Raw genomic sequence first — 26,706 nt, 5'->3', positions numbered from 1 at the left:
ATCTGACATCAACGCCGTGGCAAGCACTGACGTTTGGAGCATCCGTTGCCACGGTGATGGCACCAATCGGCACAAGGCATCCCAAGTGCAACCTGAAGTGTCCTCGCTGGACCACAGGTGGGCCTGCCATGCCGTCTGACTGACATGGACGTCCACTTTTAATACACACGTCTTATTCTCGTCCTCGTTGTCTGAACTAGCAAATACATTAGCGAGACTAACGAGACGCAGCAAATGTGTTGATTGATGCCATCAACACCACAAAGACAGCCCACAGCTGCTGTTTGTTCACACACGCATACACACATACACACACACAAAGAGTTGGTACCTGCACATGATCTCGTGCGTGAGCAGGACGCGACACATTTCTGGGTTCTTGTCCTGTCCCTCGTACAGGATGGGCTGGTCGTGTTGGGAGGCGGGGAGCGCAAGAATAGCACAAAGAAGAAAAAAACAAGCGATGAGCGGCGTGGGCTTCTTGTAACATGAAGACATGAAACATCTTTTGTCGTTACTTTCAGAAGATGACATTTTGACCATTTGGCAAGTCACATGTACACATTCAACCACTGAAGACATTTTGGCGCCTTGTGGTGGTGCGCATCAGGACGTCATGTGGACATTGTCGATGTGTGTGAGTGTGTGTGGACGGCTCGTGCGTGTGCTTCACACACTCTTTAGCGTCGTCAATGAACTTCATTCACTCTAACGGCTCCTCGCGGGCTTTCATCGATTGGCGGGGGCTCCAGCCGACCCGTCTGTCAGTGCTGTGTGTGTGTGTGTGAGAGACAGAGAGAAAGAGAGCGAGAGAAAGAAGGTGTTGGGAGGGTGGTCTCCAGTGAGTCGCGCTGTGCCACATGCAGCTTATTGATCAGTTTCATGGCTGACATGGAGTCGGCCGCCCACTTGGACAATCGATGGCTGACATGCAAAAAGGGCGGGGGATGGCGGGAGGGGGTTAATGTTATTGAATATGAACTTTATGTGACAAGAGGGGAAAAAAAGAATCACGTGATCACAGGCATAAGTTACAAGGATTGGATGTTGTGCATACGATACAGCAGTGATTCCCAACCACTGTGCCGCGGCATATTAGTGTGGGGATTTATTAACAGCAAATATTGTCGAATCTAATGTCGACTCTTTGTTTGTCGATCTATGCCAATTAGATGTTCTTCCACTAGATGGCAGAAGGTACATAATCAACATGTATGTCCAACTGTTGCCATTCATACAATATTTTTCTTTGGTGGAAAATATGTGCCTTAGACGTGACGTCATCAGGGGTCTCACCTGTTTTGTCATGGAGTCAATGAGGCGCACGTAAAGGTCTTGTTCCGTCCTGATGCCTACAAAGAGAAACCCACATTGTTACATCATGGCCGCCATCACATTAATGTTTTAATTCATCCTTTTGTATTGCTACTATCATTATTATTAGTAGCTAACTATTCATCACTGTGTATTGACTCTTTTCTGTTCTTACAATAAATAATTGTGCACATAAGCCGTTTGTGTTTAAAGTAAAATGATTGCTTATATATCACTAGCCAAGTGGAACACTTTTTTTTCTAAAATACTACAAATTCATGTCAAAGATATGTGCTTTTATATATTTGTTACATTGTTCATGGTAAATGTACAGTATTCCCTATTTTAAATGAACATAAATGTACAGTTTTTTGTGTGTAGCACAAATTGAACATATATTCAATGAAAATGATGGAAACAGTGACATTTAGTGAGTGTCTTACTAGCATTTTTGCTATTGTGACAAATACGCCGCATCAGGCATGTTAGGTTAATTGGCGACTCTAAATTGTCCATAGGTATGAATGTGAGTGTGAATGGTTGTTTGTCTATATGTGCCCTGCCATTGGCTGGCGACCAGTCCAGGGTGTAACCCGCCCCTCGCCCGATGTCAGCTGGGATAGGCTCCAGCATACCCCGGCGACCCTAATGAGGGTAGGCGGCATAGAAAATGATTGGATGGATGGATGGACGCCGCATCAGGCTTTGCATAACAATTTTAACGCTAATTATTTTCCCAACTAATATATTTTCCCAACTTATTTTATATAAATCCAGTGAATAAATATAATTATAACAGTTGAATTGTAATATTTGACATCATATTAAAGAATTTTTATTGTTAAAAGGCTTTATTTAAAATGAGTAGGGGTGTCACAAGACGCTCAGGTCACGATTTAAGCATCAATTTTAAGAAAAGTACAATGAAAAATATAAAAAATATATGACGATATATTGTATTCATTTCTACTGTTACCTTGCATTGCTCCTCACGAGGCTACACTCTTCTGCACTGTGTGTATGCTAGCGGCACCACTTCCACCCACCGCGACAAAGAGACTGTATCACTGAAAAAATGGCTCACTCCGTTCATGCCGTTGTTCTATGGAACAAACGTGCCAAGGTGCTGAAACCAGTGGACAGAGTGAACCGTCTTCCTACCTGTTTGGACACGCATGCACATGGCAATGTACTGAGGCGGGCAAAATTATCCAGTTAATTTTCATTTATGTTGTGATTAATTAATTTATTACCGTCCCAGGCCAAGTGAAGACGAGAAACGAGAAACCTTGTCACGTTTAATCTTGCGACATCTTGTGACATGCCTAAAGTATTGGGTTAGTCGAAAGACTCCAAAAATGTTTCCTGTACGTCACTTGGGGGCGTAATGAGTCCAAGTTAAGCACAAAGCTGCATAGGACACATTTTTAGGCATTTAAAGTGTTCCGGCTTCCAATGGGCTCATTTTACTGTTGTTTCAACACGCCTGCTTACAAGCTACATTAGCATGTTGTGCTTACACAGCCCTCGTGCCAAAGCAGACACCGCCCCCCTCAGACAAATAAACTCCCCAATCAGGAAGTGTTGTCATTGATTAGCGGTGACACGGGAAGCGTGTTGCACGTCTAATCGTGTCTTGGCAGTCTGCTGCAGTTTCTAATTAACGTGATCGCCATGTTGTGTTGCGTCGCAGATGAGGTCAATTATCTCGACTACGCCGCCTCGTATTAACACTGATTTAGTGCACTTTGACAGTGTTAACCTTTCCTCCTGTAGGCCACAACTGGCTGTACTCACCATTGCTGTAAAGAAGCTGTAACCTGTAGTGGATCCCATTGTTGGTCTTCTCGCCATTGTACTCCTGTCACACAAAACACAACACCATGATTCAAACGTAACTTGAATAGTGGTGACAGGTGATGGCATCACTTCCTACCTTGTCCTTCTCCACAAAGTCCACATAGGACGTCCTCTCGATCTCCACTGGCTGACCCTGCCGGTCATATAGTGCCAGAACAAAGTGGAAGAAGTTGGACTTTCTCAAGTTGGACGGCGGCTGCTTCTCAAAGTGCGCTCGGGCTAACCCCACGCCGCTAAAACACACACACACACACGAGCTAAGAGGACATGAAGGCAAACTAGAATTGTGTTGAACAAACTGTAGTACAGCTGAGGTATTTGCTGTGTGTCACATGTTCAAAATGATAATATATATTGATTGACTGGCTCCACACACACACACACACACACACACACACGCACACAGAAAGGACGGTGACAGAACAAGTGGATGAAGGAAGTGAAGCGATGAACGTTGCTACATCCTACGTCTCATTAGCTGCTCCAAAACATTTGATGATCAATATGACGCAGCCATGTTTATTCATGCCGGCCGTTTACGTTCGGGACCCGGCCTGGTGGGCCGGCGGCGCCGCGGTGACTCCCCAGGCACCGGATTAAAACAGCCGTGACCTTTGCTCGCACACACATTAGCCACGCTTTAGGCCTCATTTGTGGCCTTTGAGGGTTGGGGGTGGGGATTGAGGGGTTAGTAGAGCCTGTCAGGTGAGTATAAACACTTACAGCTGATGTCTGACAACATGCGAGCGCTAACGTCTCACCTGCTCACTTCCTGCTCACCTTCAAAGTCAACACCTGTAAACGTGGCAACGCCGCACTCCTGTGCACGTGTCTGTGTTTTATGGTGCGCCGCGTGTCATGTAGCGTGTCATGTGACACATGTTTGCATTGGATCCGGTGCCAAATGCTAACAGGCGAGTGGACAGTGGCACCACAATTAGCATAATTGAGCTAATAATTGAGCTAACGAGCTTCCTGAGTGGAGTCAGATGATGATGATGATGATGATGATGGTGGTGGTGCAGTGTTTAATTGGGATAATGGAGAGTTTTAGCGCTGATGGCAAATACACAACAACACCCTCACAGGACACATCAAGGCGTGGGCACGTGACAGGAAGTAAGAAGGAGCCTCACAATGACACACACACACACACACACACACACATACACACGCGTGTAGTTGGAGGAAGTGTAGAAGGCTAATTTGTTAGTAATTGGGAATGACACGCACCATTAGCACACACACGGAACGCCGCTGCCACCATCAAACTACACTGGACAGCCATCGCAGTCACACACACACAGTGGCAATTTTTCTAACACGTACGTGACAACCTTAACAAGCCACGCGAAAAGATTAAAAGTGGACTTTCTGTGTACTTGATGACATGAGAAGCCATGATAAGAATCATCTGCATCATGGAAAAATAAGATCAGTCTTCTCATCGGCTGATGATCAAAAGACATGATCGTGACCACTTGATAACGTCTTCCTCATGATTTCTCATCAGTTCCCTGATTTGACCCATTGTAACACCATTCTCATCACCTTTGTCATGCCATCATCACTCTGGTCAAAAAATAAGCTCAAGCTTCTCATCGACTGATGTGACCAAAATGTGACCAACTTCCTGATGATTTCTCATCAAGTTTTCTGGTTTGACTCATTTTATCATCACTCACCGTTCTCACGTCATGATCATTATCACCAAAAAATAAGATGGGTCTTCTCATCAACTGATGATTGTAAAATGTGATTGTGACAATTTGATGACTTTTTCCTGATGATTTCTCATAAATTTGAACTCATTTTTATCATCATTCACTTTACTCGTGCCATCATTTTCATTATCGCCAACAAAAATTATAATGAGTCTTCTCATCAACTGATGATTGTTAAAAGAGATCATGAATACTCAATGCCTTTTTCCTGATGATTTCTCATCAGTTTTCTGTTCTGAGTCACTTTATCATCATTTGCTTTACTCTTGCCATCATTCTCATTGTTATCATAAAAAAATATAAGCCTTCTCATTAACTGATGATTGTTAAATGTGTTCATGACAACTTGATGACTTATATCTCATAATTTCTCAACTCTCTAATGTGACTCATTTTATCATCAGTCACTTTTCCCATGGCGTGATTATTATCATCGAAAAGTAATATCAGTCCTCTCATCACCTTAGGATTGTAAAATGTGATTATAACAACTTGATAACCTTTTCCTGATGCTTTCTCATCAATTTTCTGATATGACTCATTTTATCATTATTCACTTTACTCATGCCATCATTGTTGTTATTATCATCATCAAAAAATTTAACGAGTCTTCTCATCAACTGATGATTGTTAAATGTGATCACGGCAACTTGATGACTTATTTCTCATCGTTTCTCATCAACTCTCTGATGTGACTAATTTTATCATCAATCACTTTTCTCATGGCGCAATTATCACCGAAAAATAATATCAGTCCTCTCATCACCTTATCATTGTAAACTGTGTTCATGACAAGTTGATAACCTTTTCCTGATCCTTTCTCATTCATTTTCTGATTTGACTCATTTTATCATCATTCACTTTACTCACGCCATCATTCTCATTATCGTCATCAAAAAAATATGAGTCTCCTCATCAACTGATGACAAGTTATCAAGACACCTTGATGACTTATTTCTCATCATTTCTCATCAATTCTCTGATGTGACTCATTTCATGTCATTCGCATTTCTCATGGCATGATTATTATCATCGAAAAATAATATCAGTCTTCTCATTATCTTAGGATTTTAAAATGTGATCATGACATCTTGATGACTTCTTCCTCGTGATTTCTCATGAATTATCTGATTTGACTCATTTTATCATCAATCATTTTACTCATGTCATCATTCCTGGTAATTACATGTTTGCAACATTATGACTGATATGATTTCATCCTTTTAAACTAAATTAAATTATTCACACACACACTCGTGCACTCTAAGGGCACAAGGTCGTTGATGTACTGGTCTGACACCTGCACGGTGTGTGTGTGTATGTGTTTACCATTAAAGCGTTTGTGTGTGTGTGTGTGTGTGTGTTTACCATTAAAGCGTTTGTGTGTGTGTGTGTGTGTGTGTGTGTCTGTTTTCACACACGCACACATGATTGCGTTGATGTTGTTGAATAATAGTAACAGTAGTAATGATAATAATAATAATAATAGTTGTACTGTGGTAGCAATAGTAATAATAATAAAATAGTAATAATTGTAGTAATAATAATAATAATAATAATTAGGACGTGCGTGCATGCTAATGAATATGTCAAGAAGCCTGACTGTGATTTATTTTCAAATGTACTCGCATAGTTGAAGTGTATTCATATAATTTACAAATAAATGGTATTTTCATCACATTCATTTTATTCTCAAGCTGTAACTAATATGTATGTGTTGTTATATTGTTAATATATATGCGTTTGCTTGTTATGTGGTTGTTTTCTTCGGATCATCGGATTGAATTTGACATCGGTGTCTTTTGTACAAGCTTGACCGATTTACACATTTCATTTGGCGTACATTTTCATCATCTATATTTAACTATAAACCTCAGTCAGGTTTTTTTTTTATATTGAATTGTACCCATCGACAATGTTACTTGAGTGTGAGTGAGTGTGTGTGTGTGTGAAGGAACTTGGCTGAAGAGCCGCACGTGCGTGCGCCTACTTTTTCATTCATCTCAAATCATAACCTAATATTAGTATTATTAATTATTGTGTCAACTATGAAGAATATCCTTATAACTGTTATATTATTATACATAATTTATTTTCTTTTTTTAAACAGTACATAACACAATCATATAAAATTATCCCGTCAACTATTGTTATATAATTACTATGTATTTTTCTAAATAGTTTGCAACTGTTTTAAACATCATTATTGCAACTATTGTTAATGATTGTTCATTGTGTTGAGTTTAGAGCGCAGTTGCATATACCATTATTGTTACAACTGTTACTATTAGGAATTATTGCCCTTCCCTGAATACAGTTTATAACACACATTATTATTACAGCTATTGTTAATTACTGCTCATTATGTGCTTTCAAATAGAGTTTGAAGCAGTTCTAAACCTTATTATTATGACTGACATTTATTTTTTAAGTATAGTTTGTAGTTATAAACATTATCATTATTATTATTAATGATGGTTTATCTAAATTGTGTGTAGTCATAAACATTATTATCATTATGAATTACGTTTTTTATTTAAAAAAAACACTGTCAGAGTAAAACTTTTTACATTTAATTGAAAAAAGGACTTTTGTCTCTTTGTAGTGCGCGTGTGCGCGCTCACCTCTGCGCGGCCGTGTTGGCGTCCAGGATTCCCGCGCCCTGCATCCAGGAACGCACCGGGGTCATGCCGGTGGGAAGCGGTTCCTCCTTCATGGTCAGACCTCCCCGGGGGAGGCCGTCCTGGATGGAAAACATCACAAGACTGTAGAGGGGAACGGGAGGGGGCGGGGGGGGGGGGGCTCGGAGGATGAGGATGAGGATGAAGATGAAGAGTAATCCTCCTGTTCGAGACACCTGGACCCGGGAGGAGGTCCTGGTCCAGACTAGAGTCCGGATCCCTCTGGACTTGTCAGGCCGGCAAGTTGAAGGAAAGCGAAGTGAGCATCTCTCAGGAGCGAGGGGAGGCGGGGGGCTGTTCAGTGGGGGGACGCCAGCAGAACCCAACCTGGAGGTCCTGATGAGAAGCAGCTAGCAGCGAGACTGACTGGAAAGAAGAAGAAGACAAGAAGACTCTGCTTCAAAAGGAGGTCCACTCAAGTGAGGGAGGTGAAGGGGGAGTGGAGGTGGGGGGGGGCGAGGCCGATTGGGCGCTAACAGAACCCCCCTTACTCCCCCCCTCCCCGGCTCTTTATGGCTCCTCTGTCCCGGAGGAGAGCTCTTTCTCCCGCGCCGAGGCTCGGATCTCCCGCGGGACACGCGTGGAGCGAAGTGGGGGCGTGGTATCGCCCATATAAGGATGTCTCATTTGAATACTAGCGCATACATTGCTTCCTATTGGCTGCGGAGTCCTGTTACGTCACGGCTTTGTCCGTGCACGCTGGAAAAAAAAAAACGGACACTGTCACTGTGCACGCCAAACATCACGAGCACACGCACAGGCACTGTCCTGCACATGCACGGGGAGTTTTTAGCCAATGAAAGAACGTTTTACAACTTAACAGTACTGCCACCTGCAAAGAAGTTCCCACGACCAAAAAGAGGACCACAAGTCAAACCTGCTGAAAGTCTACATGCCACTGGAACTGGACCCAGCTGTCTGTGACAAAGATACAAATTGGGAACATAAGAGCACACTAGACATCAAATGTGTCCAAATTTCAACATGTTTTTAACGATCATGAGGTGAAGAGGTGGTCAGAACCACAGAATTGGACCGGCGTGGTTGTACACAATGTGAAATTTTCTTTGCTCGTTGTGTCAAGTTTTTACATTCCAACAGGAAGCAAGTTGAATGAAGGAGAACGGCGCCATCTTGTGGCGATCTCCTTTAGCTACACGACAACATTTTCGAAAGAGCTGCCAGTAAAACAAACTACAATAATAAACACGTTATTTTAGAGAAACCGAGCATTATTATCTTTGTACAAAAAAAATACAACAACGGTTGAAGTTGGATGTGTACCTAAAGAAGTGGTCGCTGAGTTGAACATCATAATGACCCCTCCCCTTTCTGATGCTGCTGGGAGGTGTGTTTGCGGAGATAGGAAACAGCGCCAGAGTGAGACGTCCGGCCGGTTCTTTTGTGTGTTTTGAAGGACATTTTGGGCCGCTGAGGTGCTGCGGTGACTCTTTGGAGTGACACTTCAGAGCTCTTGCGCTTTAAACCACCAATGTTAGCCGCTAGCCTAGCCACCTAGCTTAGCGTCTCGGTGTATTCCCTAAGCTAGCGGCATCCTCCATGCTAGCTAGTCACCTCATTGGCCTGCCCTCCTCCTCTTCTTCCTCCTCCTCCTCCTCATCCTCGACAGCCGGTCCTTTGGCGCCATCACAATGGCTTTAAAGCGAATTTCAAAGGTAACTGCCGTAGCTTGTGTTTTTACAAGGAATTTTGCTCATCTTTGCCCACGACGAGGAGCAACTGCTATGCTAGCAACCGGCTAGCTAGCGCGTGACGTCATATTCCATATCGGCTTTGGACTCGTGACGTCACGTGAGGGCATCCATGCCTGCTGGGTCAATCGGCGGTCGTCACGTGACCTGCCACGCTATATCAGTTAGCTTTGTGCTCTTTTTGTAGTCTCGCACGTGATTTTATTCAAATGCAAACAAATCGTTTAAGTTAGTGAATGAATTGGATTATTGGTAGAAGTAACATTACAAGTCAGTCATTTGTATCTTTCTTGTGCAATGTTGATCACAAATGCTTCTGGTTCTGCTTGTTGTTGGGGTCAGGAGCTGACGGACCTGTCCAGAGACCCTCCTGCCCAATGTTCTGCCGGGCCTGTGGACGAAGACAGTAAGAACTCCCCCACGCACTCCCCATCCAGTTCTTGGCGAGATTGCACTTCACTTATATTGACTTTGACCCTGCTGCTCCTTGTCTCCTTAGTGTTTCACTGGCAGGCCACCATAATGGGACCCGTAAGTAGTACAATTGTCATCAGTCATCAGCAGCTATGCTCAATGGGTGTGTGTGTGTGTGTGTGTTGCAGCCTGACAGCCCCTACCAAGGTGGTGTCTTCTTCCTCACCATCCACTTTCCAACAGATTACCCTTTTAAACCTCCTAAGGTCAGTGAACGCAACTAAGATGTCAGAAGTCAACAAATGGCATGGCTAGCCTGTGGTGTGTGTGTGTGTTTGTTCACCAGGTGGCATTCACAACCAGAATTTACCACCCCAACATCAACAGTAACGGCAGCATCTGTTTGGACATCCTGAGGTCTCAGTGGTCTCCTGCGCTAACCATCTCCAAAGGTAAGAAGCCCAAAGTAAACATGTGTGACTGCTAACGGCCACCGGGCGGTGCCGTCTGCTTCATGTCCGCAGTCCTCTTGTCAATCTGCTCACTCTTGTGCGACCCCAACCCGGACGACCCGCTCGTGCCAGAGATCGCCCGCATCTACAAGACGGACCCCGTCAGGTGAGTGCATGTGCAGTCAGTCCTCTCACATGGACAAACATGGCTGCATGTGTGTGTGTTGCAGGTACAACAAGACTGCTCAGGACTGGACTCAGAAATATGCCATGTGATCCTGCTCAACTCTCACTGGCCAATCACAGCACTTTGTTCACATTTTTTTTCCCCCCACTCCTGTCCCAAACCTCAACGTCATCCAAACGCTGTCACGTGGAGGCGGAGCTACAAAGTGGACAGAAGAGGGATGCATGTCAGAGGTTCTGGTCGGCCATGTTTACTTTTTAGAGAAGCTGAGGTTTTCCTCGCTGTGCTCCTCCCCTTTTTGCACTTGACTTGATGATACTTGACAGCAGCTGATTGGTCCTCTCCCCCCCCCCCCCCCCCCCCAGTAAAGTTGATTGCACTCATTTTTGACTAGATGTTCTAGAAGCTGGATGATTGTCATCAAACATGACGTATAAAAACTTTATTAATAAAACGTCCAGATAAATAGATGAGAGTCTTTGTGATCCGTGTCAAAACTTCATGGAGTTCAGAGAAACAAATTAAAAAAAAAAAAAAAAAAAAAAACACACACACAAAGATGAACTGCGTCCATACGAAAGTCAAATTTCCTGCTGTTAACGAGACATTGAACAGCTCGTTAGGCTTCAAGTGGCAGTCAGGAGGGAAGAGGACCACTTTCCATGTGTTGGCTGTATTTGATGTGCTCCTTTCAAGGACACTTCCTGCTTGGGCAAGACTTTTCACACACTTGGCCACGCCTATGCCGTGGAAAGCTCCACCCCGCTGTCGCACATTCCGCTGTCCACCCTCGCATCCAACTTCAAGTCTCGCAACTGAGCGCACACGCCGTCGCCTGCAGAGACAACCCAGTGAGTGACAGCTGTCATAACGGAAACACAGAGGGCATCCGCTGATCGATGTTGCTCACCTGCTGTCTCGAGGTCATGGTGACACAGCGCTGCCTCCACGACACTCAGCGCTCTACGCTGGCCGGCTGACCTCAGAGCAGCCGTGAGGTCGCGCACCGTCCCGCCAGACACCTGCAGGGTGGAGGGGTCAGAGGCGATGTGTGAATATTAACACTGAGGTGTGTCACTTCAACAAGAGTAATCTTTGATCCTGCATGATGATGTCCAATGATAATTTAACGCTATTTGTGTTGATAATGTTCCAAGACCCACTGCTAACGGCAAAAAAAACAAACAAAAGAAAACACGAATAATGGATATGCCCATGGAGAATGTTCCCACTAAGACAGGGCCATTCTTGGGATTTCTTTTTTGGTGGGTTGAAAAAAGTCGCGTTCACACTGCGGGATGAGTAAATAGTTGCATCCAGACGGGACACATAACTGAGTGAAAACGAAGTAACACACAAGGCACACCTCCGTGTGGCGCTGTGAGCAGGCACGCAGACGGAACCACATGACACTCCAACCCACAGAAGGAAGAAAGGATGCACATAAGTCCGTCGTCTTTCGTTTACGACAGCAAAATATCAGGAGAATGTCGACTGAGGTGAGTCATGTCCGTCAAAATATTCAGATATGTTCGGTTGTCATCATAGCTGACGGCGACGAGGCGGCGGTGGGTTGGTGACGTCATCGTTCCCGTACTGCCTGTCTACACGGCAACGACAAGCCAGGGTTTTCAGATTTTCCCCACTCTTAAATGGTTTTTGAAAAATACCGCCGTTCCCACATGGATGACAGGCTGAAAAGATAGAATACTTGGCCGTTTTGACCTGAAAACGTTTCCATGTGGATAGCCTCAAAGCAAAGTGTGGCAGGTGTACCATTTGCAGCCTGCGGTTTGTTTAATTGTTTTTTAAAATAAAAACTAGTATTTTAATAGTTTTTAAATATCAAAGTGGCCCCCTGCAACCTTTGATTTTTTTAGGATGAGTTTTTTTTTTTATAAATATATTAATAAAAAATCATCGCTGTTTCTTGGTTGATACTGCCTATTCTTATTTTAAAAAATCTGCATATTTAAGCAACTTGTAGGTCTTTTTAACTAAATTAAGCATTTTCAAGCATAAAAATTGCTAAATGAATGAAATACAAATATATGGCATTCAGAAGATACATTCAAAGACGTTTTGATATGTACAACCCCTGGCAAAAATTATGGAATCACCAGTCTCGGAGGATGTTCATTCAGTTGTTTGAATTTGTAGAAAAAAAGCAGATCACAGACATGACACAAAACTAAAGTCCTTTCAAATGGCAACTTTCTGGCTTTAAGAAACACTAAAAGAAATCAAGAAAAAAAGATGTGGTAGTCAGTAACAGTTACTTTTTTAGACCAATCAGAGGGAAAAAATTACAGAATCACTCAATTCTGAGGAAAAAATTATGGAATCACCCTGTAAATTTCCATTCCCAAAATTAATATCTGCATCAGATTAGATGTGCTCATTAGTCTGCAGTTAAACAGGAGTGATCACACCTTGGAGAGCTGTTGCACCAAGTAGACTGACATGAATCATGGCTCCAACACAAGAGATGTCAATTGAAACAAAGGAGAGGATTATCAAACTTCTTAAAGAAGGTAAATCATCACGCAATGTTGCAAAAGATGTTGGTTGTTCACAGTCAGCTGTGTCTAAAATCTGGACCAAGTACAAACAACATGGGAAGGTTGTTAAAGGCAAGCATACTGGTAGATCAAGGAAGACATCAAAGCGTCAAGACAGAAAACTTAAAGCAATATGTCTTGAAAACAGAAAATGCACAGCAAAACAAATGAGGAACAAATGGGAGGAAACTGGAGTCAACGTCTGTGACCGAACTGTAAGAAACCGCCTAAAGGAAATGGGATTTACATACAGGAAAGCTAAACGAAAGCCATCATTAACACCTAAACAGAAAAAAAAACAAGGTTACAATGGGCTAAGAAAAAGCAATCGTGGACTGTGGATGACTGGATGAAAGTCATATTCAGTGATGAATCACGAATCTGCATTGGGCAAGGTGATGATGCTGGAACTTTTGTTTGGTGCCGTTCCAATGAGATTTATGAAGACGACTGCCTGAAGAAAACATGCAAATTTCCACAGTCATTGATGATATGGGGCTGCATGTCAGGTAAAGGCACTGGGGAGATGGCTGTCATTACATCTTCAATAAATGCACAAGTTTACGTTGACATTTTGGACACTTTTCTTATTCCATCAATTGAAAGGGCGTTTGGGGATGATGAAATCATTTTTCAGGATGATAATGCATCTTGCCATACAGCAAAAACTGTGAAAACATTCCTTCAAGAAAGACACATAAGGTCAATGTCATGGCCTGCAAATAGTCCGGATCTCAATCCAATTGAAAATCTGTGGTGGAAGTTGAAGAAAATGGTCCATGACAAGGCTCCAACCTGCAAAGCTGATCTGGCAAAAGCAATCAGAGAAAGTTGGAGCCAGATTGATGAAGAGTACTGTTTGTCACTCATTAAGTCCATGCCTCTGAGACTACGAGCTGTTATAAAAGCCAGAGGTGGTGCAACAAAGTACTAGTGGTGTGTTGAAGTATTCAGAATTGAGTGATTCCATAATTTTTTTCCCTCTGATTGGTCTAAAAAAGTAACTGTTACTGACTACCACATTTTTTTTCTTGATTTCTTTTAGTGTTTCTTAAAGCCAGAAAGTTGCCATTTGAAATGACTTTAGTTTTGTGTCATGTCTGTGATCTGCTTTTTTTCTACAAAATTAAACTGAATGAACATCCTCCGAGACTGGTGATTCCATCATTTTTGCCAGGGGTCTTAGTATTCGACAATGGTTACTATGTGTCAGTAATGTTACATTGATGAGACAATAGCCAGTAAGAAGTACAGAATGGGAAGTAAAAAAAAGAAAAAGACAACTCCCAATGCTAACATGTGAGTCTATATTTGGTCTTATTTTCTGTTATGTCTACTGTATTGGGTAATAAGAGTGTAAAAGTGACTATAGGGGTGTTATTTCATATCTGGAGGGCTCTGATAAGGTTAAAAAAATATTTAGAAGGTCAAACACTTTGTCTTTGCTCTTATCTACTACAATATTCCATTTAGAAATAAGGAATACTACTTTGCAGAAATTCACTTATCACTGTCAGGTCTGGAACCAATTAAACCGTGACCATGAACTGTACTCCCTCCCCACCCCCCGGAAATACTGTGTCTGCTGTATGACACACCCACATGCTACTGTTTCATGCTAGTCATGTGACCTGTACCTCATAGCTGTCCAACAGGGTTTTGGCGGGGGAGGGGCTCAGTCTGAAGGCGGCGTTGAGGATTCCGAGACCCAGACTGTGAGCGAGATCTTCCCAGCATTCGTCATTCTCGAGAGCTCGACACAGCGTCTGCTTCACATCAGCGCTGAGGTTTGCCAGGTCACCTACGTGCCGCAGACAATCGTCAAGCCCACTGAGCCGCCATTAATACCATATAGGACCGTCCGACTCGACTCACCCTGAGGGGGGACAGTTAGGTGAGGAGATTTGGGCTGGTACTCTTTCCCACTGAGAAGCTCCAGTACCTGCAGACGGACGGCTGAAATGTTTGGACCATGTGACACAGGAGGAGTAGTTAGATTAGCATTAGCAGCATACCTGAGCAGAGGCGGCCATGTTGATGGGGCTGCTTCCAGGAACATAGCCCTCGTCTTCTTCTTCCTCCTCCTCCGTGTCCTCCCGAAAGAAAAGAGGCTCAAGGTTCTCCTTGTTAGGGTCTGCGCCTGAACAAGTGTCAGCATGTGGATTACATGACATGCCTTCCAAGATGGCAGCTCACAGTGGTGCAAGTAGAAAGTGTGCAGGTGACCCTTGAACCTTCACGTTAGCTGCCTTCTGGCTTCATGCTAGGCTAGGCTAACCACCTTGTGTGCTTACCTGCGGCCATGAGGAGTGCTGTTAGCTTGACAGATCCTCGCCCGGCGGCGATGTGAAGCGGGGTAGAGCCGTTAAAGGTGCAGCAGTCTACCTTGGCGTTGCCCTGACGACAACAAACATTGCACGTGTGACCGCAGAGAAGCTGTGATGACACGTGTTAAAACGTCCCTGTGATGGCGTAGTCAGAATTTACCTCTAGCAGCAGGCAGCCTGCCAGCGACACGTTGTCGCATTCGGTGGCAAGGTGGAGGGCGGTCCTTCCGCTGCTGCGTTCCTGAGCCTCCACGCTGGCTCCACCCTCTAACAGCTCTCTGAGAGAGGCCAGCTGATTGGCCAGAACGGCCAGGTGGATGGCACACAGACCTGGTAAGCATGCCGACAGAGAGTTTGAGTGCGCCTTTGTGTGTGTGTGTGTGTGTGTGTGTGTGTGTGTGTGTGTGTGTGTGTGTGTGTACGTACCGGCTGTGTTGCAGGTCTCCAGCAATCCTGTCATGGCTTGGTGTCTTAATAAAAAGCGCACCATCCCCCCACCCTCCTGCTGTGAAGCTACGTGAAGCAGCGTGTTGCCATGGCGATCTGTCAGCGTGGGGTCAGCGCCGGCTCCGAGTAGCGCCTCCACCGCTTCTTTCTGCTGCGTGATCACCGCCAGGTGCAAAGACGTCTGGGACACACGGAGGAGGGTTAGAAACTGCTTCCCGACTCGCCTCCTTCTGGATCACATGATCACATCACGAAGCAGGACATTCCACCTGATAGAGGTGGTTCCTCATGTCCAGAACGCCGTCTACCGGCAGAGCGCCGAGCACCTGAGTCAGGCTGGCCAGCGCCCCCTGCTGACTGTGGAGGACCGCCAGGTGGAGTCCACTGACACACAGCCGGGAAGTCAACGTTACAACCAAAACGAGCAGAATGGAGAATGTTCCACAACGTGCACTCACGTGTCCCCGTCCTCGTCCTGCGCCGCCATCAGGGGGCGCTGTAGAGCCAAGAGGTACGCCGCATCGCCTGTCATGGCGTACCGGAAGACAGCGTCCACAGGTCTGCTGCTCGCCACGTCTGCACTCACAATTCATGTTTTTATGAACATGTTACACTTTAACATGTTAATACAGTGAGGAACACAACTCTACCGCCGTCTGACTGGGACGCCTCCTGGCATCGCTGGCGTCCTGAATGTGCCAGCACGGCATTGCCCTCTGATTGGTCGTCTGGATCACTGTCGTCAGTGCTGCTGTCTGCCAAGTCGCCCTTAGACGCTTCTTTAAAAAAATAAAAATTTTAAAAAGCATGGGTCGGGTGGGTAAGTCACTGCTGATGCACTACACCAGGGGTGTCAAACTCATTTTCATTGAGGGCCACATCGCAGTTACAGCTGCCCTCAGAGGGCCACTTGAAACAGTCAATATATATGAATCTAAATATGAATATAACCTCATAATGTTATTACAGTTGCCCATGCATTAGATTATTATATATTTACTAACAAATTGATGGATAACTTGCTTCAAAATGAAAAGTGAAGTGAGAATGTCATGGTGACAAGCAGACATTCAAGTATTTGTTTTTGAAAAATGCTTGGAATATCTTGCTACATGATTAGATAATACTGACGTTTAGGAGAACCGCATGCAGTACAATTTTTCTGTCAAAATGACATCAAATACATTTAGAAGGGCAAAGGTGAAGTGCATTATTGACATGCATTATTTCAAGGGTTTCGTGGGCCACATAAAATGTTGTGGCGGGCCACATCTGTCTCCCGGGCCTTGTGTTTGACACCTGTGCACTACACTGCTGACGGGGATGTCATACAACTTCATATCAAAAAATCCGAACTATCCCTTTCATGAGCTGGAGTCTACACTGGCCTCTAGGTGTCACTAGTAACACACACCAGACTTGATCGCCAATAAGACTTGTATTTATCTGACAACAGGCATAATAATAATAGTAATCATCATCATAACATCATAATAACATGAATCAACTGAATCCCTGACGTCACTTCCTGTACACACATCCACAAGGCATTTATTGAAACACAAGCACAAGTCTTATTTTTTATTACCCTGCCCTACTAGAGTCCACAACCTTGATGTTTAGCATGGACAGCACATGTCTCACCGTGTTTGACTCTGCCTCCTCCGAGACCTGTTGAGTATCCCGTGGGACAAGCTCCACCTCCACTTCCTCTTCCGTAGTTGAATGTGGAGAAGCCGTGGAAGTAAGATGCTGGAACAAAAAAAAAACAAAAACACTGTCACATCCAGGAATGTCCGATAATAGTGGCCGACTAACACTGGCATAAAAATAAAGATATCGATCATATCGGTATCTGCTTTTTCTGCCGTTATTGATATCGACACAGGAACGAGACCTCAAACTGCGCTGTGCTCCACATGGCAGCAAAGCTTGCTAGCTTAGTATGTCCGCGGTCTGGAATCACTCAAAGAGTCACATGCAGCGCTTTGCAGCAAAATGACAAGAATTGACAGTCCTGAAAAAAAATACCCAGGTACACCTGGCTGATGCAGTCACTGTTTTGGTCCAGAGTGTCATACTTGGCTCGTATACGGATGTTTGAGCCACATTGACATGTGCAGCATTCAAAATTGTATTGTTGCGGCAAATAGTAGGTGAACATGTTTTTGGTCATGATTTTGTTTTTAAATGACAAAATGTTAAAAACATGACACCATCCATTATCTACCACTTATCCGAGGTCGGGTCGGGACAGCAGCCTAAAGCAGGGAAGCCCAGACTTCCCTCTCTCCAGCTACTTCATCCAGCTCCTCCCGGTAGAGCCCGAGGCGTTCCCAGGCCAGTTGAGGGACAGTCTCTCCACCGTGTCTTCCCCGAGGCTTTCTACCGGTCGGACGTGCCCTGAACACCTCCCCAGGGAGGCGTCCGGGAGGCAACCTGACCAGATGGCCAAGCCACCTCATCTGGCTCCTCTCAATGCGAAGGAGCAGCAGTTTCTCCTGGATGACAGTGCTTCTGACCTTATCTCTAAGTGAGAGCGCACATTCATTTCGGCCGCTTGTACCTGCGATCTTGTCCTTTCGGTCACTACTAAACTAAACTATGACACTTTTTTTCGAACTTACATTGCATATTGCAGTATTTGTCCCATTTTGTACATTTGTGAGATGCATCCAGTGGCATCAGAGTACATACAACAAGCATGATGTGTTCACTCATTACATGAGATGGGACCTGACATTAGTTTAAGGGAAGAGTTCCTGGCAGTATCGGTGCATGTAGTTATCGATATCGGCAATTGGTCAAAGTGCTAAACGTATATCGAGCAACTCAAGATACCTTTTTACCATGTCCATGGCTCAGTAGGTTTTACCACCCAGTACAGTAGTTGGCAACCTTCACCATCAAAAGAGCCATTTTGTCTCTTCTTCCAGCAAAAAAATAAAAAATAAAACTACTCTGGAGTTGCAAAACATTACACACCTTATAAGCTTGTAAAAAATTAAATCTTTTTTCAACTTTTACAGAACGTAAAATTCAAACAAAACTGAGCCAAAACGACTTCACATTTCTGTACATCAGTGTTGTTCACTTAATACCTGAATTGTCATGAATGACCATTCTATTGTTCCTGCAGAGAGAGGCATTCTTTTTCGGAATAATTTCCTGTTTATTTTTTAATTCGGTGAACAGATGCTCTGATATTTTTATGAACGATTCAATTCGGTTCTGGTCTCAACATGAAAAATTGAACATTTATTCTATAAGAAGACAAAATGATCCTAATTGAGGTTTTACCTCCTCCAGCAGAGCCTGGACCTCCCCCTGCTGATGGACCACCTCCTCCTCCTCCTCCTCCTCCTCCTCGGTACAGACCACCTCCTCCCCCTGCTCCTCCTCCATGGCCGCTGAAGTCCTGGAAGTTTGGCAACGTCTTCTGACGCTTCCTCTGCACTTCCTCTTTGTCTGAACACACACACACACATGCACATTCTGAGCCCAGAGTTCTACTCATTTCCAAAAGATTCTGGAGCTGATGATTGTGGCGTACCTATAATCTGAGGGTGGTAGGTGAAGGGTTTGGGTTCGCTGGTCTCGTTGTCCGACTTCCTCTTCAGCTGGACAAAGACCGACGTGGGCTTCTGTAGGTTCTGGTCTCGATACTTTGGTGTCTTGAAGACGATGGCGAACTGAGGATGGACGATAGTAAACACCTGGAAGTCGCACATAAGCAGTCCCGGCGGGGGCGCTACTGACCTGCCTGTGCACGTCAGTGGGGGAGAAGTCTCCCAGAGCCTCCCAGGTGAGGCCCGAGTCGTCTTCTTCATAGAAGCGCACCTGGATGTCATCTGTCAATACACACAGCTTGCATGCTGGTCATGTGACACACATGATGACACCGCTTTTGAGGGTGGTGGGGGGCTCCCCTGACCTTTCTGGACTTTGTCACACAGGAGGTAGACTTCCTCTCCTCCGCTCACACAGCCGGCAGTCCGGTCCATCCTGACAATCTTCAGGTTAGATGCGTTTGGAGCCTCTGGGGAGGGGGGGGGGAGAAAAGTCACGTGTGTTGATGTCTCTTGACAACCTGGGCCGGTCCATGACGACACATGAAATAACAGCGGCGTGTTGCTAGAGTAACAGCTTCAGGAAGTGATGAGCTGGCGTGAGAGAGGAAGTTTTCACGTAGAGAAAGCAAGCAGCAGGAAGGAGGAAATGAAAGTGGCAACCACACACACACACACACCGTATGGACTCACTGCTGTCGTAGATGGCTTCTGACACCACTGGGTCAAGTCGCCTGGTGAAGGCGCCGTCGCTGTCTGGAAGGAAGGCGGTGAACATGAGGCGCACCACGCTGAGGTCCATCTCCTTGGCCTGGAGCGACGCCGCGCTGCTGATCACGCTGCGCTGGTGCTCTGTGTGTCACATGCACACATGAGCGCCTTCCTCAGGCATATCAACACACACACACACACACACACACACACACACACACACACACACACACACTGACCGGTGAGTTCTCGGGGCACGCGGCCCTCCCCCTGCAGGGTATCAACGTCAGTGTGGATGGAGACTCCAAAGTTGTATCCCATCCTGAAGGCCTCGATCATGCGCTCCTCCAGAGTCTTGGCCACGTTCTTCTTAGTTACGTGTAGGATGCCCAAGTTGGGAAAACTTAGCAGAGAAATCCCGTAAGTGCGTGTGTGTGTCAGAAATCACGTCCCAGCGAGGGTGCGAGCACATACGTGATGTTGGACTCTTTGGAGGGCACGTCCACGATGCACACGCCCTTGTCACACTGTTTGCCCACCAGGCTGTGAGCGTGCAGCTGAGGGAGACGGGTGAGCGCCGTCACCAGTTGGACCACCACACGGGCCGGTCCCTGGTAGTTACAGATCTGAAAGAAGAATTAAAAAACATAACACTCAAATGAGGCACTTTTATTTTGAGTGTGAGCGTGTGTGTGTCATAACACTGTCGTGTTTCATTTTGACGACACGACAGCCAACAAAAGCCTCCTCGGATGATGACGATGGTGGTGGTGTTTAACAGGAAGTGTGCTACTGCTGCAGCACAAACCACTTCCTCTTCCCCTCCTGTCGGCCAATCGCAGCGCAAAATGAAAACAACTCCTCGAAAATAGAAGTGGCCGTGTTTTCACGGTGGCAGGAAACACCCATGTCGCTCGTTGGTGACCTCATCAGATGATTTCATCCTCGAGAAAAGTGGAATTAAAATAGAAATTTTACGTAATGGAACGTTTTCTTTTAACGTAAATAGATTAGCTTTTTTCTCTGAGCATCTGTGTGTGTTTGATGGATGAGCTGATGACGACGCTCCTTGAGAGCGAAGAGGAAGGTTAGAACTTATTTTCTTCTCACTGTGATGCAATGTTGACATTCTTCCTCTTGTCCGAGCTGACTCCTCTTCATCATCCGCCACTACCTGCTGGCACGTGCTTGTCTCGACATGTCACAGCGCGGGCCAGGACGCGGCAACATGCGTCGCTTTGACTTTGTCTCCGGAAACTGATATGTAAACTTTGTTTCAAGGTTTGTTTTGTTGGTGAAAATGTATCGGGAATGTGGGAATTTCCCCAGACACACAGACACACGCACACACATCTGTGATGGCCTCAAGAGAATGTGTGCACACGCTGTCGAGTGCATGAAAGAGTGCCTCATAAGAGCACCTCGTCCAATCAGATAACAGGATAACAGAACAGGAAGCGTTACCTTGACAGCAGGATAGGTCTTCTTGGTCTTCTCGCTGGAGGCTCCTGGCAAGCCGCCATGAGACGGGCCTTCGCATCCATAACGAAACCTGAAGCCTCGCTGGGAAACACACGACACGCACGTTAGCGTCACAAGGTCACACAGCGCTGCTGGTGTTGGCAACTTAGCGGCTTTGTCGCTATATTTAGCAAGTAATCAGACCCCACTTGATGCCCTTTTTCAAAAAAGCGACTAGTGGCAAATCTAGTGAAAAAGGATTTTGGAGGCTGACATGAAAGCATGTATCGCTCTTCTAAACGAGCAGCTGGCGCCATCTAAAAGCACTCAGAGGCAGCTCCGTCTTGTTTGTGACATTTTTTCTTTTTAAATGACAAAAAGAAGCAAATTCTAAACATACTTGCTTTGCTTCTTACGTTTTTTTAGTGACACACAAATTCACACCTCCCCACCCCCCACGTTCTATTATGAGAAATTAAAACAAACTAAAGTTGTCATTTTTGGAAAATTAGGTTTTGGATAAAGTTTTGTCACCAGAATAATGTCGAAATATTATGGGAATAAAGTCATCATATTACGAAAAGAACATTTACAAGAAGAAAGATGAAATAGCTGGAAATTTTAAATAAAACAAAAAAACCCCAGCAGAAATGAAAAACAGCTGTAATTTTAGGAGACTAAAGTCAAAATATTGAGAAAACAGCCGTATTCTAACAATAAAAAAGTTTAATTTTTTCCTGAGAATAAAGTCATAATATTATGAGGATAAATAACATTTTAGTAGCATAATGTTGAAATATTAAAGAATAAAAGTTGTTGTTTTTTTATTTGTATTACGAGAAACAAAATAAATTGTAATTAATTGATAAAGTTGTATTTTTGGAAAATTAGGTTGCGGAAAAAGCTATAATGTTACAAGAGTAAAGTAAAAAATATTCTTACTCTATTTTCCTTTTTTTCTTTAATCTTTCCTGTCTTGCTTTGGTTATTTAATTTTGTGATTAACTAATCAGGTTTATTATGACATTTTCGCAGAGCTGTTGGAAATGTGAATTTCTCTTGGAGATTAATAAAGTTTTTATCCAAATAGTTGGAAGATTTACCAAAAAAAAAAAAAAAAAACAGCAAAAATGGAAAAAATAGCTATAATTGTAGTCAAAGTAGTTCAAAAATTATACAACATATAAAATATTAGCACAAGTAAAAACGTCACAATTTTACTACAATAAACTTTTAAAGTTGTAATATTTTGAGAAACAAAACAAAAAGTTGCAATTTTGGAAAATTAGGCTGGAGAAAAAAGATATATAATATGATGGGAAGAAAGTCAAAATATTACGATTAGAATATTTATGAAGAAAGTTGAAATATTTGGAAAATTAAAAAAACAACAGCAAAAATGGGGGGAAAAAAAGCAAAGATGATACTAATAATAGGCTTTTCCACCTATATGACAAAGCTGAGATGCAGTTTCGTCTTGAAATATATATAACTTCTTAGCATATCTTACAACATATCAAAGTGGCCCTTGCCTCCTTTCATTTTTCACTATGTGACCCTCGCTTGAAAAAGTTTGGACACCCCCGCAATACATTACACATAGGTAGATATGTACACCTGTGACCTACTTTCAAAATTTAAGTGTCACACTGTTTTGTCGTTTTTTCCCCTTTCACGAATAACGCTGCTTGACTTCTTCTTCTTACACTTGTACGACAATAAAATGTGACTAAAAACATTGCCTGGACGCTTCCCGAAAGGCTTTATGGTGACCAGTTTGACCCTGGAACAGACCATTTCCTATGGGAACAATTGTTTCTAAGTCAGAACGCAGTAATGCATGCAGGATATCGTGCACATGCATGTTCTTACACGTGCGTACACGTTTGTCAACAAGTGACAGTTTTTACGCACCGCTACCTGTGACACTGCTTTCCAAATGTAAAGACTAAAGTCTTTACAATAGTCATTACTGGAGCACTTGTTGCCGCGCTAACCCACTCATTAGTGCTTATTAGTGGGCCCCGCCCACAGCACTGACCTGTTTGGGCTGCTCCAGGATGTGCAGGAAAGGGCCATCCCCTGAAAACACACACACACACACACACACACACACACACACACACAATAAGATCACCCAAAACAACAAGGTGGTCGCTATCGATACAGAAAACGCTTGATGAGATACCAAAGCTTATTCTGTGGTCATCCCTCCATCTTACATACATGTATATTTGTATGTATACACACACACACACACACACACACACACACACACACACACACACACACACAACCGCATTATATAATTCCGCTGGTAATCTGGAATGTGGTATGCAACTGTGATTGAGAAAGCGGTATATTGACTGCAGCGTGGCATGAAGTCCAACAGGAAGTGAGAGCAGAGGGACGCCGCCAACGCGTCATGAAACTTTTCATTTTCCCGCCATTGCAACTCACACACACACACAAAGTTTCACTTGAGATGAACAAAAGAAGAAAAAAAAAATAAACAACAACAACGTCATCAGCTTTAGGGGAAGTCTCACCTGTCCTCAGAGCTGAGCTGTGAGACGTGAGCGCAGTGAATTGTGGAAAGTCCCAGGAGGGGTCCATCATCAGTGTGTCCAGAATCTGTCGGCACAAACATGCAGTCACATGACAAGTTTGACCTTCTTCCTTCAGTAGCAGGTAACGCACCTGACTGCTCGCAGGAAGGAAGTGCTCGTCTCCCGCCATCGTTCCTGCCAGGGCAAAGGCGAAAGTCATTTGTGAGCCACCAGCATAAAAATTTAAAGATTTTTTTTTTTATCCAACTTTGACCAACTTGGCTTACAGTGGCCTGGTTAAAACTGATGAGTGGACATTAATGTGCTTGTCAATCATCTGCCATCACCATCTTTGCCAACTGATCAGCAAGAAAATAAATCCTACATAGATAAATTGATATATTGATGACTGCACTTTCATTTACATTGGCGCTTTTAGTCTACAATTAGAAGCGACACAACTCTACAACTTGCACACTTGTTGTTGTTGCGCGGTTGAACAGTGCTAGCTTCCAGGCTAACCGCTAACACTGTTGACTGTGCGAGTTACACATTTAAAATAAAAGCTCACAGCACACCAGATACAAGTTTGATACAAGCCGAGTAGAAGTTCAGATTTTTACACGCTAGCAGAGTGCGTTAAAAAGTTACATACGAGACAAATACACGTTAAAACACAAGCAAGCTACGTGCTAAATACAGACAAGAGAGCAACACCAGACTCCGCTCAGAATATTAGCAAGTTTACGATTGACGTTTAGGTCACAGACGTTATTACATTCATTCAACCCGACGCGAACACTTGAACCTGTTCGGTGTATTCACCGACAAGTCTCCAACGGTAGCAGGCAGGTAGGAAATAGGAAGGATTGCGTTTAATTCTTACTTTGTACTTGTTAAAAGACTGCCGAATTCACCAGCAGTTACTAAGAAATAATTTATGTTGTTTTGAGTCTAGTTTTAAAACCTTTGTGTGTCGTTGCCGGAGAAGAACAAGTTGAATTGCGAACCTTCCGAGCGGACTTCTGTGTGGCGTGGCCAATGAGGAAGTGAAAGAACAAGACAAGACAGACTTTGATGTGGAACTTTTAGCAACACAGCAAACTTCTCGTCCTCGGTGTGACAATCTTACCTTATTGTCGACGAACTGAACATGAACGCCGGACTCGGTCCACTTCACTTCATTTGACTTTGTCCATCGTGTCCACTTAAAGTCTGGAGGACGCCATGACGCAACGTGAGCGCGTCGTCTTCAACGTCGACATTTCGTCTTTTGCTGTCACAGAACAAGCGCAGGATTTCTTTAATGTCTGCCGCGGGAGACTTGCTTCAGTCGTTGTATAAAGTTGATTCATCCATCGAGATGATTTCCATAAAGTTCATCTTCTTCCCCCTCGGGAAATTCCCTCTGACACGCTCCAGAGATAGGAGCGAGTGGCTGAGGTCTCACTTTGAGCAAGAAAAAGGAATCATTACAATCCACAAACTGCTTAAACGGATTTTAACTATTTAGTAGTGTATTGAATGATATGATGACTTATTACTTGTATCTCATGTAAATTAGTCTTATTTACTTCAACTTGGTTTGTAATTTGTACTTCAGAACGCCCATACTCACGTAAAATCTCGAGTGAATTGATCACAGTATCGGTAGTATCGATACCAAGGGTAGTATCACAGCAAGACCTCCACCAACGAAAATTGTTCACAAAATGTAAAAGAAAAGCAATTGTGGAGTGGAGTACGTGTGTTGGTTAGTGAGCTACATTCTGTTTTAAGGGGTATAACCAACAGTCACGTTGGACGGACTACAATCATGATCAATGTTTTCTTTCTTTTTTTGGGAGAATGAACAGAATAAGAATTTCATTGCATAGCATAACTACCTGTTTTACTGTGCATATTCAAGATTCAAGAGTTTTATTGTCATATGCATAGTAAAACAGGCAGTTATACTATGCAATGAAATTCTTATTCTGTTCATTCTCCCAAGAAAAGAAAGAAAACACAAGAAAAAGAATAAGAACATAAGAAACATAAATACCATCATAAGAAACATAAATACCAATAAATTAAGCAACAACAACAGAAGAAACATTAATACAGATAAATAATACAAATAAATGAATAAATAAGTTAATAAATAAAAGTGCTATGAGTGTGTGTGTGTTGCGTGCGGCGTGTGCGAGTGCTTCGTTGAGAAGCCTGATGGCCTGTGGGTAAAAGTTGTTCGCCAGTCTTGTGGTCCTGGACTTCAAACTCCTGTAGCGTCTGCCTGACGATAGGAGTGTGAATAATGAGTGTTGTGGATGTGTGCTGTCCTTGATGAGGTTGTGTGTTCTTCGTAGGACTCTAGATTTATAAATGTCTTGCAGTGAGGGGAGGGCTGCCCCAACAATGTTCTGTGAGGTCTTGATCACCCGCTGGAGTGCCTTCCTATCACGTGTTGTACAGTTACCGTACCAAACAGTGATGGAGGCGGTAAGGACACTTTCCATAGTGCATCTGTAGAAGCAACTAAGGATTTTGGTGGACATGCCAAATTTCCTCAGTCTTCTCAGGAAGTACAGTCTCCTTTGGGACTTATTCATAATTTGTTGGGTGTTGTGAGACCAGGTGAGGTCCTCGCTGATGTGTGTGCCAAGGAACTTGAAGGTTTTCACCCTCTCCACCTCTGTGTCATCAATAAACAGGGGTCTATGCGGCTCCTTTTCCCTTGTTCTTGAGTCGATGATCA

General features: G+C 43.9%; 3 protein-coding genes across 7 annotated transcripts in view; 1 reads left to right on the top strand and 2 right to left on the bottom strand.

The window, feature by feature from the left end:
• Window positions 1–9,233, bottom strand: part of LOC129189577 (transcription factor COE3-like) — a 46,734-nt gene extending 37,501 nt beyond the window's left edge. The window contains exons 1-6 of one of the 5 annotated variants that reach the window (XM_054791399.1): window positions 8,864–9,233; window positions 7,523–7,945; window positions 3,251–3,407; window positions 3,112–3,175; window positions 1,297–1,352; window positions 332–405 (exon numbers count right to left, since the gene is read on the bottom strand). In XM_054791399.1, the coding sequence (XP_054647374.1) occupies window positions 332–405; window positions 1,297–1,352; window positions 3,112–3,175; window positions 3,251–3,407; window positions 7,523–7,656 (485 nt within the window). In that variant the 5' untranslated portion in view covers window positions 7,657–7,945; window positions 8,864–9,233. The remainder of the gene's footprint in view (window positions 1–331; window positions 406–1,296; window positions 1,353–3,111; window positions 3,176–3,250; window positions 3,408–7,522; window positions 7,946–8,863) is intronic. The other 4 variants (XM_054791398.1, XM_054791401.1, XM_054791402.1 and 1 more) reach the window with 4 other exon arrangements.
• Window positions 8,910–12,203, top strand: LOC129189578 (ubiquitin-conjugating enzyme E2 2-like). The gene is made up of 7 exons (XM_054791403.1): window positions 8,910–9,255; window positions 9,634–9,697; window positions 9,791–9,822; window positions 9,894–9,971; window positions 10,052–10,157; window positions 10,230–10,323; window positions 10,388–12,203. The coding sequence occupies exons 1-7, from the start codon at window positions 9,232–9,234 to the stop codon at window positions 10,431–10,433; spliced, it is 444 nt and encodes a 147-aa protein (XP_054647378.1). The 5' UTR covers window positions 8,910–9,231; the 3' UTR covers window positions 10,434–12,203.
• nfkb1 (nuclear factor of kappa light polypeptide gene enhancer in B-cells 1) lies at window positions 10,772–25,751 on the bottom strand. The gene is made up of 24 exons (XM_054791397.1): window positions 25,102–25,751; window positions 24,121–24,164; window positions 23,970–24,054; window positions 23,462–23,502; window positions 21,424–21,522; window positions 20,434–20,585; window positions 20,199–20,362; window positions 19,942–20,100; window positions 19,614–19,718; window positions 19,439–19,530; window positions 19,233–19,371; window positions 18,980–19,147; window positions 17,324–17,431; window positions 16,330–16,458; window positions 16,138–16,255; window positions 15,949–16,063; window positions 15,659–15,860; window positions 15,393–15,562; window positions 15,200–15,302; window positions 14,921–15,045; window positions 14,781–14,847; window positions 14,543–14,706; window positions 11,255–11,366; window positions 10,772–11,179 (listed from the first exon to the last, which is right to left on the bottom strand). The coding sequence occupies exons 2-24, from the start codon at window positions 24,157–24,159 to the stop codon at window positions 11,085–11,087; spliced, it is 2,751 nt and encodes a 916-aa protein (XP_054647372.1). The 5' UTR covers window positions 24,160–24,164; window positions 25,102–25,751; the 3' UTR covers window positions 10,772–11,084.
• Window positions 25,752–26,706: the final 955 nt, after the last annotated feature.

Source organism: Dunckerocampus dactyliophorus, chromosome 11 (assembly GCF_027744805.1).
Source record: "Dunckerocampus dactyliophorus isolate RoL2022-P2 chromosome 11, RoL_Ddac_1.1, whole genome shotgun sequence".
Classification (NCBI taxonomy): domain Eukaryota; kingdom Metazoa; phylum Chordata; class Actinopteri; order Syngnathiformes; family Syngnathidae; genus Dunckerocampus; species Dunckerocampus dactyliophorus.
Note: the sequence above shows the minus strand (reverse complement) of the source record. Positions and strands in the feature narration are given on the sequence as shown.